The following is a 15,163-nucleotide window of genomic DNA, read 5'->3' as shown; positions in this document are numbered from 1 at the left end:
CCTGCCTCCCAAGCTGTACTCAGAGGGGCTACAGGAAGGGGAGGGCAAAGAAGAGAGGATTCTGGGAGGAGTCGAGGGTGAAGGAGGGCCCAGAAGCCAGGAACAATCCGATAACATCCTGGCAGCCTGGATCGATTCTGCCTGCTGCATCTCCGGTCCCCTAGCCTGCCTGGTGGGCCGGGCCTCTCTCCCTCAGCATGCCCAGTTGAAGCTGGCTGCGGGGGAGCCCAGGGCCGGGAGCTCAGAGCCCAGCTGCACTATTGTAGGCAAGTTGCTTCTCTTTTTGGAGCTGCAGTTTCCTAAGCAGTGAAATGGCAGGGAGGTGGGGTAGTGATCCTGCTCCCCAGGACTGGGAAGGTTAGTTTTGTGTGTGTGTAGAGCATGTACATGCACACGTGCTCACACACACAATATGCACATCCCAGGGTCTGTTTGTCCACTGCTGTATCCACAGTGTTTGCATAAATATGCCAAGAGAGAGGGTCTCCTCCCTTTCTGCGGCTGGAAGTGTCCTTCAAGGCTCCCTGGACTGCATGGGGCTGCGTTACAGGGCCTGGCAGCCCCACGGGACAACCCCAGCAAGGGGCTCGGCCTCCTGAGCTTCACTTCGTCGGGAACATGGGGGTGGTGTTCCTTCCCTCTTAGAAAATGAGTGAGATGAAATCTGGAAAAGCCCTGGCGGAGGGCCTGGCATGTCCTGGAAGTTTATAGGAAAGGTTTTGCACGGGCCCCTACTTTATAGGTGAGGAGACGGAGGCATAAGAAATTTCAGCAGAGTGCCCTTTCTCATTCCACTCCTCACAGGTTCTGTGTAATGAGCTCAAATCCAGCCCCTCGGGGGAGCCCGTGCTCCGTGGGAAGGGGAGCAGGAACCCGGCTGGGGGGATGCCAGGCCGTGCCAGGGCTTTCGCTGCACTTGTTTCCTCCTCTCGCAGTGAACCCACGTTATGGAGGACCCCGAGGCCGAGCAGTCACTTGCCCAGCACCACTTAGCCAGGGAGAGCAACGGAGTCCCCCCAGGACTGTGGTTACAGATCACGTGGGGCCCGAGGATCTGCCTGTGTCCAGTCTCTTCCCAGGGCCCCGAAGGAAGAAGCCATTATGCTTCTCTCCTGTTCTTTTCTTCTTCTCCTTCCCAGTGTCTCCACCTGTCTCTGTGTCTGCCCTTCTCTAGTGTTCTCTTGTTCTTTCTCTCCATCTTCCTTCCATCTCTCTCCCCATTGTGTCCTGTCTCCATGTGCCTTGCCTCTATTTTCTTCTCTGTGTCTCTGTGCTTCTCTTCCCATCTCTCTGAGACTCTCCGTTCACTCCCCAGCCTTCTCTCTCCCTCCTCTGCTGTCTCTCTGTGTCTTTTACCCCAGAGTCTTCCTCTGTCTCCACCTCCCCTGGGTGTGCCCTCCCTTTCCCCAGGAGCCTCTCAAAGCTGGCTCAGCCCTGGCCCACGGTTCCTCAGTGGCCGCACGCCCTCTGCTGGTGCCAGAGAAGTTTAGATGCCAGTCACTCCGTCAGCAGGCACACGGGTATCCCCACCCAGGTGTCTGCTTCCTACCTTCTTACCCGGAAAACCTCCTGAGACCGCAGCTCAGCCTGGGCCCTGGGCAAACACTCAGGTTCTGCTGCTGCTGGCCGCTAGGAGCCTCTAAGAAAGGGGCCTGCCTCTCCCCACTGGGCTCTCCACTCAGCCAATGAGTTTCCGAGAGGGCAACCGCCAAGCAAGCGTCTTGCTCTAGAAGCAGCTTTCACATGCACGTGGTTTGCATCCACCAATTCAAGGACAGTAACCGAGTGCCTACTATGCGTCAGGCATGGTTCTGGCGTAGCGCCACCACACGTGTTTGAGAGCACGTGAGCTGTGGCCAGTAGGAACTGAGATGCTCTATTAGTATAAAGCACACACCAGACCTTGAAGACTTAGCACGGGGGGAGAAATTCTCTCCAATCCATTTTATATTGATTATACGATACTGTGAAACTGTTGTAGATATATAAGGTTTAATAACATCCATTACTGCCATTCATTTGGCCTTTCTTTCTTTTGAATATGGCTACTAATAAAACTTAAAATTACATGTATGCTGCTGGACAGTGCTGCTCTAGGAACCGGAAATACCAGAGAGAATAAAGCAGAGCCTGCCTGGCAGAGCTCATGCGCTAGCAGGGGGGACAGAGAGTAGACAGAAAGACAGACTGATGTCAGTGCTAGGAGGAGAGGCAGAGCAGCAAAGAGGAGTGAGTGTGACAGGGCAGCTGCTTTACGGAAAGCAGAGGCTGAAGGAAGCGAGGGGTGAGCCCGCAGTCCCTGGTAAAGGGTGCTCCGGGCAGGGGCACCGCACACACAAAGGCTTCCGCTCTGGCCTCTCGGAGCAAAGGGGACGAGGGCTCCAGACAGGTGGGCACCGGGCAGCTTCCCTCCTTCACACCAACGCGGAGCCTCCAGCCACCTCTCCCAAGACCCCGAGCCACAGTCTGGCGCCCAGCCACCCACCGCTCCCTCCTCACCCCCCGCAGGGCACACGGGGACCCAGACACCTACTCTGAGCAGCGGCGCCATCCGCTGGGCTCTCTGGTAGGTCCATGGGCCGCCCTCGTCGCTCCACAGCTGCTGGCGAAGCTAACAGCCTCCCTCCATCACTGGGAGGGACTGAAAGGGACCGGCTGCTCTGACAGCTCCTGGGAGGACAGCGGGGGAATGGCCTCAGACCGGCCACCTGGGGGTGGGACCTGACCTGCCTCACCTGCGCTTCAGGCCTTTGTGGTTCTCAGAACCTGTTTGCCCACCCCCTCCCTCACTGCAGCTCCCGCTCAGACCTGTTTTATGGATGGGAGCTGCGGGCTGGGCAAAGGGGGGCCTGAAGAGTGGGTGGCAGAGATCAAAGCGGGGCTAGTGGGTGGGGGTCACTGCCTCTCCACCAGCCCTCCTCCCACAGCTTGTCAAGGCCCCAGCCCTGTCTTCCTGCCCAATGACTACCCTGCTCCCTTCTCACCTTCCCTGTGGCCCAGGCTTCAGCCTCGCCTTCTCGCCAGGGGCCCTCATTGCAGCTTCTCCCCTGGCCTCAGCCTCTCCCCTGGCCTCTGCCTCCGGTCGCCCAAACCTGTCCATACCCACAGGGCCCCGGGCTGACCTGCCCCTCCCATGCCCACTGCTCTCCCATGGCTCCCGAGCACCCCCCGGGCAGGGCCTAGACCCTGGACTTGGCATCCAAGGCCCACCATGGCCTGGCCCCACCCCAAATCCCACTCGCTGCTCCAGCAGCTCTGAGCTGAGGGCTGCTCCCCAGACCAGGCTTGCTGCTCCCGCCTCGGGGACACCCTCCTGGCCAGCCCTTCCAGTCTCAGCTCACACGTCCCCCCCTGGCCACCTCGGGCTACGTCCTTGCCAGATCAGCCTGGTTTGGCACCGCACTGGTTTGACCCCATCTCTCCCCTGCTCTGTCCTCCCTGGTGCCCTGAGGACTAAGCCCTGGCCCCTCGGCTGGCATGGCAGAGGGTCCCTGGGACCCTTCCTTTTTGTTCCTCTTCTCCCCACTGGCCCGCCTCCAGGCCCCTCCCCCTCCTCAGGCCCCCGGAGCTCAGCATCTTCCCAGGCTCCTCCCTGCCCTGGCCCACAGCTCCTGGGGGAGCAGCGAGGGGCCCCTCCTCTGTCCTGCCTACGTTAATTATAACCAGGATGACCATGTGACTTCTCATCCCACCTCCAGCACACTGTCAAGAGTGAAAGGGGCCCGGCCAGTGTGGCTCAGTGGTTGAGTGTCGACCTATGAATGAGGAGGTCACGGTTGGATTCCCGGTCAGGGCACATGCCCAGGTTGTGGGCTCGATCCCCGGTGTGGGGCGTGCCGGAGGCAGCTAATCAATGATTCTCTCTCATCATTGATGTTTCTATCTCTCTCTCTCCTTTCCTCTCTGAAATCAATAAAAACAGATATATTTTTAAATATATTTTATTGATTTTTAACAGAGAGGAAAGGAGAGAGATAGAGAGCTAGAAACGTCGATGAGAGAGAAACATCGACCAGCTGCCTCTTGCACACCCCCCACTGGGGATGTGCCCGCAACCAACGTACATGCCCCTGACCGGAATCGAACCTGGGACCTTCCAGTCCGCAGACCGACGCTCTACCACTGAGCCAAACCGGTTTCGGCAAAAACAGATATATTTTTAAAAGCCAAAGGGGTTGCCGAAATCAGTTTGGCTCATTGGATAGAGCGTCGGCCTGTGGACTGAAGGGTCCTGGGTTCGATTCCGGTCAAGGGCATATGCCTTGGTTGCGGGCACATCCCCAGTAGGGGGTGTGCAAGAGGCAGCTGATCGATGATTCTCTCTCATCGATGTTTCTAACTCTCTATCTCTCTCTCTTCCTCTCTGTAAAAAAAAATCAATAAAAAATAAATAAATAAAAGCCAAAGGGGTGCTAATTAATGAATAACTGCATTGGATACTCTGGCCGGTGTGCTCAGTGGTTAGAGCAGTGGCCCACTGAAGGGTTGCTGGTTGGATTCTTGGTCCAGGGAATCTCTTCTCCTTCCTCCCTCCCTCTCGCTCTAAAAGGATGGAAAATACCCTTGGGTGAGGATTAGCAGCAGCAAATTGCACTGGATGGCGGTGCCCATCCCACTGAATTGGCACACGGGGCAAATAAATGGTCAAAGCAGGGTCCCCCAGGGCCTGCCTGTCCTCACCCCACTGCAAAGCTCCCCTTCCTCCCCACGTGCTCCCCACACCCCGCTTTCCCTGGTCCCAGACGGGGCCACAGGCCTGCCAGACACACTTCTTGGCGGCTTTTAGAAAAAGGGGTTGAGACCCTCCTAGGATTTGGGTGACGCTGGAGGGTCCAGCCAGGGGCAATGGCCCTGGAGCCTGAGTGGGAAAGGGGTGCAAGGGTGTGACAGGCACTGGGGGCCTCTGACAGGGCGGGGGGACAAGCTCCTGGTGGGGGACTGAGGGAGGCGCTGTTCAGTCTCGGGGTCTATGGAGGGGAGGCTAGCAGGATCAGGCAGGACTTCTGGGAATTTTAGGGTCTGGATTTCAGGGGGTCTCTGACGGGAACTCTGGGGAGGGAGTCTCTGGACTCCTGGGGTCTCTCTGCCTGGACTTCTAATGGGGTCTCTGGATTTCTGGGGTCCCTCTGACTGGGCTCCTGGGGTCTCTCTGACTGGATTCCTGGGGGTATCTCTGTCTAAATTTCTGGGGGTTCTCTGGGGTTTCTCTGACTAAATTTCTGGGATATCTTTTACTGAACTTCTGGGGGTTCTCTGACTGGATTCCCGGGGTCTAACTAAATTTCTGGGGTCTCTCTGACTCAATTTCTGGGGGTTCTCTGACTGGACTCCTGGGGTCTCTCTGACTGGATTCCTGGGGGTATCTCTGTCTAAATTTCTGGGGTTTCTCTAAATTTCTGGGATATCTTTTAAGGAACTTCTGGAGTTTCTCTGACTGGACTCCTGGCATTTCTCTGACTGGATTCCTGGGGTCTCTCTGACTGAATTTCTGGGGGTTCTCTGGATTCCTGGGGTCTCTTTGGCTAAATTTCTGGGGTTTCTCTGACTAGATTTCTGGAGTTTCTTTACTGGGTTTCTGAATTCCTACAGAGTCTGGGTTTCTGGGGTATCTTACTGAGTTTCTGTGGGGTCTCTGACAAGATTTCTGGGGGGCGTCTCTGACTGGATTTCAGAGCTCTCTCATATTTGGGAGGGGAGTCTGACAGGATTTTGACAAGGTTTCTGGGGAATCTGACAGGATCCGGAGGGTCTCGGTAGGATTTGGGGAGGCGGAGGAACGGGATTTCAGGGGTCTTTGGCAGGGTCTGAAGAAGTCTGACAGAATTTCTAAAAAATTCTGACAAGATTTCAGGGTCCTCTATGAGGTCTCCTGGTGGGTTCCTTTCAGTATTTCTGAGGGGATTTGGTCAGGATTTCAGGAAAACCTTTAACAAGACATGGAAGAGGCCCTGGTATTGAGGGCATTTCCCCAGGATTTGTCGGTTTTACAAGGATTTCGAGAAGGGCTCTAACGGGGCGCACCTGGGGCCGCGTCCCACTCCCGGGACACAGGCGAGGGCCACGAACCACGGACGACGAACGACGGACGACGACCAGCACTTGCCCGCGTGGAGGTGCACGCACGCAGCTCCCGCCGGAAAAGCAAACGATAGCGGAGGGCGGGGCGGAGGGCGGGGCGGGGCGCGCACGCGGGGGCGGAACGGAGCGCGCACGCGCGGCGTCTATCCCCCGCCACGCCGCGCTCCTCCCCCGACGCAGGCGCACGTCGAGGGAAGGTGCGCGCTAGTCGGTTACCGGCTACCGCGAGGCTGCGCATGCGTAGGGCTGCGGGGGGGGGGGAGGGGGGGCGCGCGCCCAGCCTAGTGGAGCGGGCGCATGCGCGCTGCGGCGTGGGTGAAGGCTGGAGGGATGGTCGCCCTTTGGGGAAGGGGCAGGGGCGCCGTCCACTGCGCTGGGGTCTTATCCGCGTCCCCAGGCTTCGGTGAAATAGATTCAAGCAAGGAGGAGCTCGGCGGAGAGTCTCCTTGTTTATTCCCATTTATTAGCTACCAAGCCGTGGCCTTTCTTTCGCCCTTTCCGTTACAATCAAGTCTCACTGCGCCTGCGCCCTTTGGTGACTGCAGTCCTAACGTATTAATAGACCCCCATGGGTCTTTCCCAAACGGTTCCATTCACACCTTTTAGGAGAAAATGCGGACAAAATAGTCACAGCTTTTCCGGCTAGAGAGAATCAATCCAAAATTGACTCCCAAAAAGGGGGATTTGGGACAAAAGATGTCCCAGCCACTCAAACTCTCTGCTAGCTTTTACTATCCACTTTTTAGGGGTCCTCACGGCACGTCTTACAACGGGACACATTCTGTATTTGCGTTCTGTCACCCACACAGGGATGTGAGCTATATGCAGTAGGAGACTGCTTGGGGGATGGGACATGCCTGGCCCGGTGTGGGCACTTAAAAAAAAAAGTTGAATGAGTGAATGGATGGACTTCATACCTGCTAAGTGCTGGGCAGTGTGGAATAATGAGGAGGTTGTGGGCCTGGAGTGAGACATGCTTTGTTTTCAGTTTTGGTTCCGTCACTTCCCAGCTGTGACCTTGGCACGATGGCTGCTCTCGGTTTTCCTCCCAGAATAAAGGTAATTGCTTCCCAGGTTATCTCAAGGACTGAAGGTGGTGATCCTTGTTCTTTTTTTGCTATTAATTGGTGGCTTGTTTTAAGGCCCGGGAAAGAACCTGCTTGGCAAGTAGTGGGGTGAGTGGTTAAGAGATATGGAATTGGACAAACCTAGAGCCATTGCTGTGAGACTGCAGCCTTTTCCCTGAAATGGGGACAAATAGTATCTACCCGGGGTCTTATAAGAATTCAGTAAGAATGTTTTCCATGTGCTTTGTTAGCATAGGATGGCAAGTGGTAGACCCCATTAGCTTTATTAATATTTCAGATCATATTCAGTATTTTTTTCTGTGTGTGTGTGTGTGTGTGTGTGTGCCCTTACCGGAATCCAACTGGCAACCTTTCAGTGCATGGGATGATACTCAACCCACTGAGCCACACAGGCCAGGGCTCTTTAGTATTTCTTGCTCCTTTCTTTTTTGAGGTCTGGGTAATTTTGTACCACCTGGAAATTTATTTTATAGTGATAACATATATATAGAATGCTAAATCTTAAGTTATAGCTCAATTAAATTTTTATAGTTTTTTGAGATGAGTGCTTAGTGATATTTTTCATTTAGCGTTTTTTCTAATACCGGTATATGCACTTACGGCCATAATTTGCTTTAAGAACTTTTTAAAAAAGTTTTTTCTTAGGGAGAGAAAGGGACAGGGAGAGATAGAAATATCAAGGAGATGCCCTGCCGGCATGGCTCAGTGGTTGAGCACTGACTTATGAATCAGAAGGTCCTGGCTCGATTCCTGGTCAGTGAATATGTCGGGGTTGCAGGCTCATTCCCCAATGTGGAGCATGCAGGAGGCTGCAAATCAATGATTTGTTCTCATCGTTGATGTTTCTCTCCCTCTCCCTTCTTCTCTGAAATAAAAATACATTAAAAAAAATAAAACTTCGATGAGAAACATCAACCTCGATCAGCTGTTTCCTGCATACCCCCTCCCCGCAGCCTCAGCATGTGCCCTGAACAGGTATTGGACCAGTGACCTCTTGGTGCATGGGTGGACTCTGCAGCAACTGACTGGACCTGAGAATCTCTTGAGCTACACTCAAGCTTATGTCACATTTCCATTATTAAAATATTTACTAATTTGCTCTAGCTCTTTTGGCTCAGTGGCCAGAGCTTGGGGGGTTCCGGGTTCGATTCTGATCAAGGGCACACCCCTAGGTTGCAGGCTCCATCCCCAGTAGGGGGCGTGCAGGAGGCAGCAGATCAATGGTTCTCATCATTGATTTTTTTTTTTAAATATATTTTATTGATTTTTCACAGAGAGGAAGAGAGAGGGATAGAGAGGTAGAAACATCGATGAGAGAGAATCATCCATCAGCTGCCTCTTGCACACCCCCTACTGGGGATGTGCCCGCAACCAAGGTACATGCCCTCAACCGGAATCGAACCCGGGACCTTTCAGTCCGCAGGCCAACGCTCTATCCACTGAGCCAAACCCGTCCCTCATCATTGATGTTTCTAACTCTCTCCCTCTCCCTTCCTCTCTGAAATCAATAAAAATATATTAAACAATAAGGTATTTACTCATTTGACCTGTGCATTATTTTAGTGGCGTCATGCTTCATTTCCATGACTGCCTAGTTATCTTATTGTTGAGACTTGCCATGGCCTGATTCGCTGAGGCTTGGGGACACGTGCTTAAAAGGAGAGAGCGCTTTTAGATGTAAGAACTTTACTTCCACATGAGCTCGGGGTGGGGTCTGGTTGTGGGTGCACGCAGGCGCTCCCACCCCCGCACCTATAGCTGCTGAGACGGCCTGAGGATGTACAGGAAGTGCGTCTTGCGGGCAGGCGGCTTGAAGTGGGGGGAGCCCTGGGGCCCTTTTTGCAGGGCTTCCTCTCGGGCCCCCTCCAGCAGCCCGTCCCGGATGGCCTGCAGCCGGTGCTCCTTCTCGCTGAGGGAGTGGCTGCCCTCCGGGGCGCTCTGGTGAGACCTTCGCCGCGGGAGCTTCATGATCCAGAAGGCCACTCGGGGATGGGGTTCGGGGTGCAAGCTGTCCAAGGCCTTTGGGACGGGCACCAGGGCCTCCTTCTCCTCTAGCTTGGGCACCTGGGGAGGAGGGACAAGATCAGTCAAACCCCAGGACTCTCAGACCCACTGGCTTATTTAGCTCCGTTGGCCACCTACAGGTCGCTTTGGGAGTTAAAACCCCTCCTAGCGGTTTACAAAGCGCTTGGGTTTACAAGCACTTTCAGATTCAAAATACTTGGAGGTTTGTAAACTACTTTGGGGCTGAAAACACACTTTGGAGGTTTCAAAAGCACTCTGGGGTTTAACATGTCCGTTGGGATTACAGAACACTTTAGGATTAAACCACTGCGAGGTTTGGTAGCGGTTTGAAATGTGCAAAGCGCTTTGGTACTAAAAGCTCTTGGCATGAAAAGAATCATGACCATAATCGCCATGCATATGGGTGTTGTTTTTTGATGTTATTGGCTAATACTTTGACCGGAATGTCAGGATTGAGAGGGACATATATAGACTCTGGTTGTTATCAGAAAAGTTTTAAGGAATTAGAATTGACTTTGGAAGCTGATAAAAGCCTCATTTAAAAAAAACAAAACAAAAAAACCCCCAGCCAAAACCGGTTTGGCTCAGTGGATAGAGCGTCAGCCTGTGGACTGAAGGGTCCTAGGATCGATTTGATTCTGGTCAAGGGCATCAAGGTCAAGGGCAACAAACATGCAGGCACATCCCCAGTAGGGAGTGTGCAGGAGGCACCCGAATTGATGTTTCTCTCTCATAGATGTTTCTAACTCTATCCTTCTCCTTTCCTCTCTGTAAAAATATATACTAAAAAAAAAAAAGATTTATAATGCAATTTGTCTCCACCAGGTTACAAGTCCTACTTGCACTCTGACTCTAGACACCATCAAAACCTCCTTCTGTGCCCAGGCCTCACGGCCCCTCTGAGCAAGGGCCACTTGGCTCTGAGGAAAACTCTATCCCTCTTCAGCATGAAGCAACTGCAGAAGAGACCCTATTCCCCTCTCCCTTAAAGGAATCAGAGTCAAGAATCCTCGAGGGGAGTGTGTAGGAAGGTTTGTGTGTGCAAGTAGGAATGACAAGCCAGGTACAGGTCACCAGGCAGAAAGCCCCGGTGGGACCTCGCCCCCAACGAGACATCCCCTCCCCTTGCATATTGCTGGTCGTGTAGTTTGGACCCTCCCCTCCCCTGACCTTTATTTCCCTGGCAGGTCACTAGTCGTGTGGTGGACTCCCTTAGAGGAACCAGGGGGCTGGAGAATGGCCTCGTATGACTGTCATACAAGCCCTGCATGGCCACTCCTCCCCTAAGCATTAAGCCCTCAGGACAATGAGGGTCTGGCCAGCATCAAACAATCTTCAGAACAAAGCCTCGGGTCTGTGGACCATAGAGATAGAGTTTGGGTCAAACTAGACATAACATCTAGGCCTCAGGTGCGTTTCAGCTCCAGGCCCCAAAAAACAGCTGCAATGTGTGGTCCTGGATTGGATCCTGGTCCAAAGTCAAATGGACTTCGGGTCCAGTGGAGGCATTTGAATACAGACTGACGTCTGTTCGGTCAAGTGTGGGTTGTGGACCAGCATCCTCAGCATCTTCCGGGAGCTCATTAGACATGCAAATTAGTGGGATCCAACCCACCCACTGAGGAGACTTACTGAGTCAGTCTGCTTTTTAGTCAGTTGAGGTCTGAGCCTGGCCAGAGTGGTTAGTGGTTAGTGGTTGACCACTGACCTATGAACCAGGAGGTCATGGTTTGATTCCCGGTCAGGGCACATGCCTAAGTTTCAGGCTTAATCCCCATTGGGGGGCGTGCAAGAGGCAGCGGATCGACAATTCTCTCTCGTCATTGATGTTTCTCTTAGAGGTCTGAGAAGCCCTGTAGGAGATTGTCATGGGTTGAACCAATTTATATGTTGAAGTCCTTATTCCAAGAACCTCAGAATGTGATCTTGTTGGAAAATAGAGTTATTGCAGGTGTAGTTAGGATGAAGTCATCATGGCGGGCCCTGATCTGATATGGCTGGTGTTCTTATGCAAAGGGGAAATTTATACATACAAATGCAAACAGGGAGAACGTCAGACGGAAATGAAGCAGAGATAGGGGTGATGCTTCTACACACCAAGGATTGCCAAAGACTGCCATCAAGCCCCCAGAAGGCGGGAGAGGGGCATGGAAGGGACTCTCCCGCACAGTCCTCAGAAAGAACCAGCCTTGATCTTGGACACCTAACTTCCAGAACCCTGAGACAACCAGTTTTTGTTATTTAAGCCACCCAATCTGTGGTACTTTGTGACGGCAGCCCTCGCAAATTAATATGGAGACAACAATTTGACATTAAGTATCCTGGGTGTGGAAATGGTAGTGTGGTCACGTGGAAGATGCATTAATCTTCAGTCTGCTGAAGGACTTAGGGGCGAAGTGCCATGATGTCAGTAATCTATTGTCCTGGCCCTAGCCGGTGTTGCTCAGTGGATAGAGCATCGGCTTGCAGACTGAAGGGTGCCAGGTTCGATTCCCGTCAAGGGCACATGTCCGGGTTGAGGGCTCAAGCCGAAGAAGGGGGAGTGCAAGAGGCAGCTGATCAAAGATTCTCTCTCATCATTGATGTTTCTAGCTCTCTCTCCCTCTCCCTTCCTCTCTGAGATCAATAAAAGTATATTAAACAAGAATGATCCATTGTCTTATGGTTCACAAATACAAAAGTGAAAATGGTAAAAGGTTAACAAGGGGTGAATCTAGGCCATCGGTTCTCAGCCAAAGTCTGGAGGCATTTTGGTTGTCGCAGCTGGCAGGTGGGGTGGTGCCTCTGTCTAGTTTGTGGAGGGCAGGCTGCTGTTAACATCTGACAGCGCACAGGCAGCCTCTGCCTTAGTTACTCCAGCCCCCAGGGACGACGGTGCCATGGCTGAGAACCCTGCTCTATGCGAGAAGGAACGCAGATAGAATCATTGCACCATCTCCCCCTAACTTTCCTGTAGACTTGAAACACTTCAAAATAAAAACCTCTGTGTGTGTGCCCTAACCGGTTTGGCTCAGTGGATAGAGCATTGGCCTGTGGACTCAAGGGTCCCAGGTTCGATTCCGGTCAAGGGCATGTACCTTGGTTGCGGGCACATCCCCAGTAGAGGGTGTGCAGGAGGCAGCTGATCGATGATTCTCTCATCTCTCTCATCAATGTTTCTAGCTCTCTATCCCTCTCCCTTCCTCTCTGTAAAAAATCAATAAGATATATTAAAAACAAAAACAAGAAACCGCTGTGTGTGAGAGAGAGAACTGCATGGGTTTTCCAAGCGCTTGGAGGTTCTTAGAACATTTTAGGATTAAAAAAGAGTCCTTTGGGATTAGATCCGCTCTAACGTTTACAAAGGTGATATACACAGAGCCTTCGGGTTCATAAAGACCTTTGGAATTAAGAAATATCTCATTTTGGCGTTTACGAGGGAGGGACTTACCACTCTGGGATAGGCTTTAAACATCCTGAAAAGGTGTGCAGAGCACTCTGAGCTAAAAACACACTCTGGCTGAAACCGGTTTGGCTCAGTGAATAGAGCGTTGGCCTGCGGACTGAAGGGTCCCGGGTTCGATTCCGGTCAAGGCATGTACCTTGGTTGTGGGCACATCCCCAGTAGGGGGTGTGCAAGAGGCAGCTGATGGATGATTCTCATCGATGTTTCTAGCTCTCTGTCCCTCTCTCTTTCTCTCTGTGAAAAATAAAAATATATATTAAAAAAAAAATATATATATATATTTAAAAACACACTCTGGTATTGGTGAGGGTGACGCTGACCGGGCATCTGGGGTTAAAAGCACTTCCTGGTTTACAAAAGCCTCTGGAGTTTGCTAAGTGAGTGGGGTGGACTCTGAGGGTGAACACCACATCACTGGGAGCTGGTTAGTCCCATTCAGCTGATGACGAAACTTTTCGGGGGTGGGGGTGGGGGTGGGGTGGGGGTCTCTCCTCACCTTCCAGTCACCCTCCAGGCTCCCATCTCCTGCCTCAATGGAGACCACCTCCTTCTCGGAGATCAGCACCTCTCCTGTCTTGTTGTCGGTCACCTGTGAGGGTGGGAGGAGAGAGAGAGAGAGCGAGAGAGCGAGAGAGCAAGAGAGCGAGAGAGCGAGAGAGCGAGAGAGAGAGAGAGAGAGAGAGAGAGAGAGCGCAAAACTGCTTTCCTCCTCTGCCCTCCGCCCAGCAGACACGACAGCATGAGGGACCCAAGGCAGACTCCGGGAGGGACTTCCCGCACAGGCACCTTGTCGATCTGGTGGTGACTGGAGAGAGTGCTGTTCCCCAGCTGGCGCTCCTGGTTCTCTTCCTGGTGGTAGTTCGTAGGGAGGCCCCGCAGGTCCATGGGGGCCGAGAAGAAGCTGTCTATGCTCCGCAGCAGGTCATCCTGGGGCCAGCGGAGGGACAGCTGAGCCGCTGGACCTCAGGACGCCCCGGTACTTCTGCAGCCCTGCCAGGATGCCCTCCAGGCCTCGCCATGTCCCTGTCACTCCCTTCCCTCTCCGTCTTGTGACCCTTAGGCCCCCATCCTTATTCTCTGCCCCATTACCTCCCAGTCTCTGCCCCTCATGCCCCCCTGTCTCTGTTCTATCCCACTCCTCAGTCTCTTTTCTGCCTCCCTTTGCCTGTCTCCCTCCCTCTTTCTACTTCTCGGTCTTCCTGTTGCTCTCTGTCCCTCTGACTCCCACTCTTCCTTCTGCCTGGCCCTGAGCTGTCTCCCATGGTTTCCTCGAAGCCCTTCCATCTCTCAGTGCCCATCTATCCCTGTCCCTCTTCTCTGGAACCTCTTGTCCCCACCCCCTGCCCTCACTCACTTTCAGGAAAAGCCGGGTGAAGCCTTGTAGCAGTCTCTGGAGGCCCAGGAAACCAGAGGAGCTTTCCTGGGCGTCAGCATCACGGATCGGGGCTGCAGTGGAGGGGGGCACCAAGGCAGAGGGGAGCAGCAGCAGCAGCAGCAGGGCCAGCGTGTGCCACATGGCGGGCCGGGGCAGGAGGCTGTGGCATCGGTAGGGGTCAGAGCCCCCACCCAAGACAATCACGCCTTTCCTATCTCTTGCCCAGGTTTTACCCCTTGTCCAAGCAGCTCTTCCCCCGCCCCAAACCCATCTCCCCTCTCCCTTTTTCCTCTACTCCCACCCCCTCCGCCGTGCTAGGTCTCTGCACCCTCCCAGGCCCGACTCTTCTGGGCTTTTTGCTTCACACTCGGATCGCATCCCTCTCCTTCCCCCACGTTCATACCCAGATCTCACGTCTCACCTTCTCTTTCTCCCCCTCTGGGCCTCGCTTTTACACTAGATCACAGTCTGGTCACTGGACTCTCCGCGGACTGTTAGATCCACAGTTCTGGTCTCGAGCCCAGAGGGACACCTGGAACGTTGAATGAGCTCCGCGAGCCCTTAAGCCGCGCCCCTACGGCATGGCCACGCCCCCACATGTGACCTCATCTACTAGCTGAGGTCCCCTATTGGTTAGCCACGCCTCTAGTCGTTGGGAGCCACGCCCCTCGAGCGAGCCGGCCGTTGGTTTCACGGCCACGCTCCGTCAGGCCACGCCCCTTTCGGTTGACCTCGCCGTTAGAGACCGAGTCTGGCCAGCCCCCCTGCCCCCCCCCACGCTCCAACCGCAGGAGGCCACGCCCCTTTCCCTGAAGCCACGCCCACTTCATTGGCCACGCCCCCGCGCCCGGGCCACGCCTCTGCGCTGGGTCCAGCTTCTGCACCCAGCGCCCTCTCTCACGGGCAGGCAGTCCTTCTTGGTTCCCCCCCCCCCCATTTTTGCAGCTACCCTGAGAATCTCTCCGTGTGGCTTCTCGTCTTCGAAACGATGTGTTTCAGTGTTTGGAACGATGTTAGAAAAGATGAATGCACCCCGAGACGTTGAACCCGGAGCCCTCTTGGTCCCGCTAACCCCTCTCCAAGAAACCCGAAAGCCAGTCTTCTGTTCCAGTTTCCAAGAAACTCGGGCTTTTTTCCCCTCCCCCCCCCCAA

At 53.8% G+C, this 15,163-nt stretch overlaps 2 protein-coding genes across 2 annotated transcripts in view; both read right to left on the bottom strand.

Moving 5' to 3' along the window:
* LOC311633325 (protein KASH5-like) overlaps positions 1-6,123 on the bottom strand; it is a 33,503-nt gene extending 27,380 nt beyond the window's left edge. Inside the window, exons 1-2 of the mRNA XM_084905810.1 lie at positions 6,022-6,123; positions 2,534-2,670 (exon numbers count right to left, since the gene is read on the bottom strand). Of these exons, the coding sequence (XP_084761936.1) occupies positions 2,534-2,576 (43 nt within the window). The 5' untranslated portion in view covers positions 2,577-2,670; positions 6,022-6,123. The remainder of the gene's footprint in view (positions 1-2,533; positions 2,671-6,021) is intronic.
* A 2,578-nt stretch (positions 6,124-8,701) lies between these two features.
* Positions 8,702-14,579, bottom strand: DKKL1 (dickkopf like acrosomal protein 1). The gene is made up of 5 exons (XM_084906260.1): positions 14,433-14,579; positions 13,991-14,171; positions 13,423-13,563; positions 13,133-13,225; positions 8,702-9,230 (listed from the first exon to the last, which is right to left on the bottom strand). Exons 2-5 carry the CDS (start codon positions 14,150-14,152, stop codon positions 8,919-8,921), a joined length of 708 nt encoding a protein of 235 aa, XP_084762386.1. The 5' UTR covers positions 14,153-14,171; positions 14,433-14,579; the 3' UTR covers positions 8,702-8,918.
* Positions 14,580-15,163: the final 584 nt, after the last annotated feature.

The sequence above is a fragment of the Pipistrellus hanaki genome (genome assembly GCF_964339955.1).
Source record: "Pipistrellus hanaki genome assembly, chromosome: 15".
Taxonomy (NCBI): domain Eukaryota; kingdom Metazoa; phylum Chordata; class Mammalia; order Chiroptera; family Vespertilionidae; genus Pipistrellus; species Pipistrellus hanaki.
The sequence above is the reverse complement of the archived record's forward strand: the minus strand, read 5'-3'. Positions and strand labels throughout refer to the sequence as shown.